The 1290-nt window shown below is 68.4% G+C and overlaps 1 protein-coding gene across 1 annotated transcript in view; it reads left to right on the top strand.

Moving 5' to 3' along the window:
* The window catches only part of DKK1 (dickkopf WNT signaling pathway inhibitor 1), a 4214-nt gene that overhangs the window by 1799 nt on the left and 1125 nt on the right, over positions 1-1290 (top strand). Inside the window, exons 2-3 of the mRNA XM_029962596.1 lie at positions 6-36; positions 1007-1274. Of these exons, the coding sequence (XP_029818456.1) occupies positions 6-36; positions 1007-1274 (299 nt within the window). The remainder of the gene's footprint in view (positions 1-5; positions 37-1006; positions 1275-1290) is intronic.

The following is a 1290-nucleotide window of genomic DNA, read 5'->3' as shown; positions in this document are numbered from 1 at the left end:
GGCAGCAACAAGGCACCGCCGGCCGCCACCCGGCAGGTAGGAGCGGGCATGGAGCGGGGGCACACCGGGAATGGAGGGGGGACACACGGAGAGGGGACATCGGGATGGATGGGGAACATACACTGGGGATGCAGGGAGGGGACACTGGGATGGATGTGGGACACACGGAGAGCGTGGAACGGGAGGACACCGGGAATGGATGTGGGACACGCAGCGAGGGTGGAGAAAGGGGACATTGGGATGGATTTGGGACACGCAGCAAGGGTGGAGAGAAAAGACACCGGGGATGGATGTGGGACACACACCGAGAGGGATGTGGGACACACTGAGGGTGGAGAGAGGGGACACCGGGGATGGATGTGGGACACACACCGGGAGGGATGTGGGACACACACCGAGGGCAGAGGGACCGCATCGGGGGTGGAGTTGAGGGATACATTTGGGACGGAGAGGAGGGACACACAAACACTTGAGGTGTGGGGAGACACCGAGGATGGAGGGGACACCAGGGCCAGGGGATGGAGGGAGGGGGGACCCACATGGGACGGAGGAAACGGGACACGCACCGGGGATGGAGGGGACACCGAGGACGGGGGGAGAGGCATCGGGAGTGGAGAGGGAGGACACCGGCGATGGAGGGGAAGGACACACCGGGGATAGAAGAGCGGGACACAGCGGAGGTGGATGGAGGGGACTCACAGGGGATGGTGGGACACACACTCACACCGGGGAAGGAGTCGGGGAGACACCTCGGGAATGGAGGGGACACCAGGGACAGGGAAGGCGCACCGGGGTGGAGGCAGGGGAGGGGACACATCGGAGATGGATGGAGGGGACGCACCGGGATAGAGCGGGGACATACCGGGGACGAAGTGGGGTGGGACACCTCGGGGATGGAGGAGACCAGGGGATGAAGCGGGGACACGCTGGGGACGGAGGGGACAGGCCCCGGGGGTGGGAGTGTCGGCCTCACTGACCCCCCTCCGCCTCCTCTGTGCCCCCCCAGCCTTTCCCGTGCGCCGAGGACGAGGACTGCGGCCCCGAGGAGTTCTGCGGGGGGGCGGCCCGCGGCGGGGGGGCCCCGCTGTGCCTCTCCTGCCGGAGGCGCCGCAAGCGCTGCCTGCGCGATGCCATGTGCTGCCCCGGCATGACCTGCAGCAACGGTGAGCGCAGGGGCTGCGGGCTGGGGGCACTCCAGACGTGGCCGCAGGAGGGAAGTGGGAGGGGGGTGGAGTCCCGCCCGTGGCTGACAGCCGCCCCACTGCCCCCCGCAGGTCTCTGCACCCCGCC

Source organism: Manacus vitellinus, unplaced genomic scaffold (genome assembly GCF_001715985.3).
Source record: "Manacus vitellinus isolate BGI_N305 unplaced genomic scaffold, ASM171598v3 scaffold_48_pilon, whole genome shotgun sequence".
In the NCBI taxonomy this organism is placed as follows: domain Eukaryota; kingdom Metazoa; phylum Chordata; class Aves; order Passeriformes; family Pipridae; genus Manacus; species Manacus vitellinus.
The sequence above is the reverse complement of the archived record's forward strand: the minus strand, read 5'-3'. Positions and strand labels throughout refer to the sequence as shown.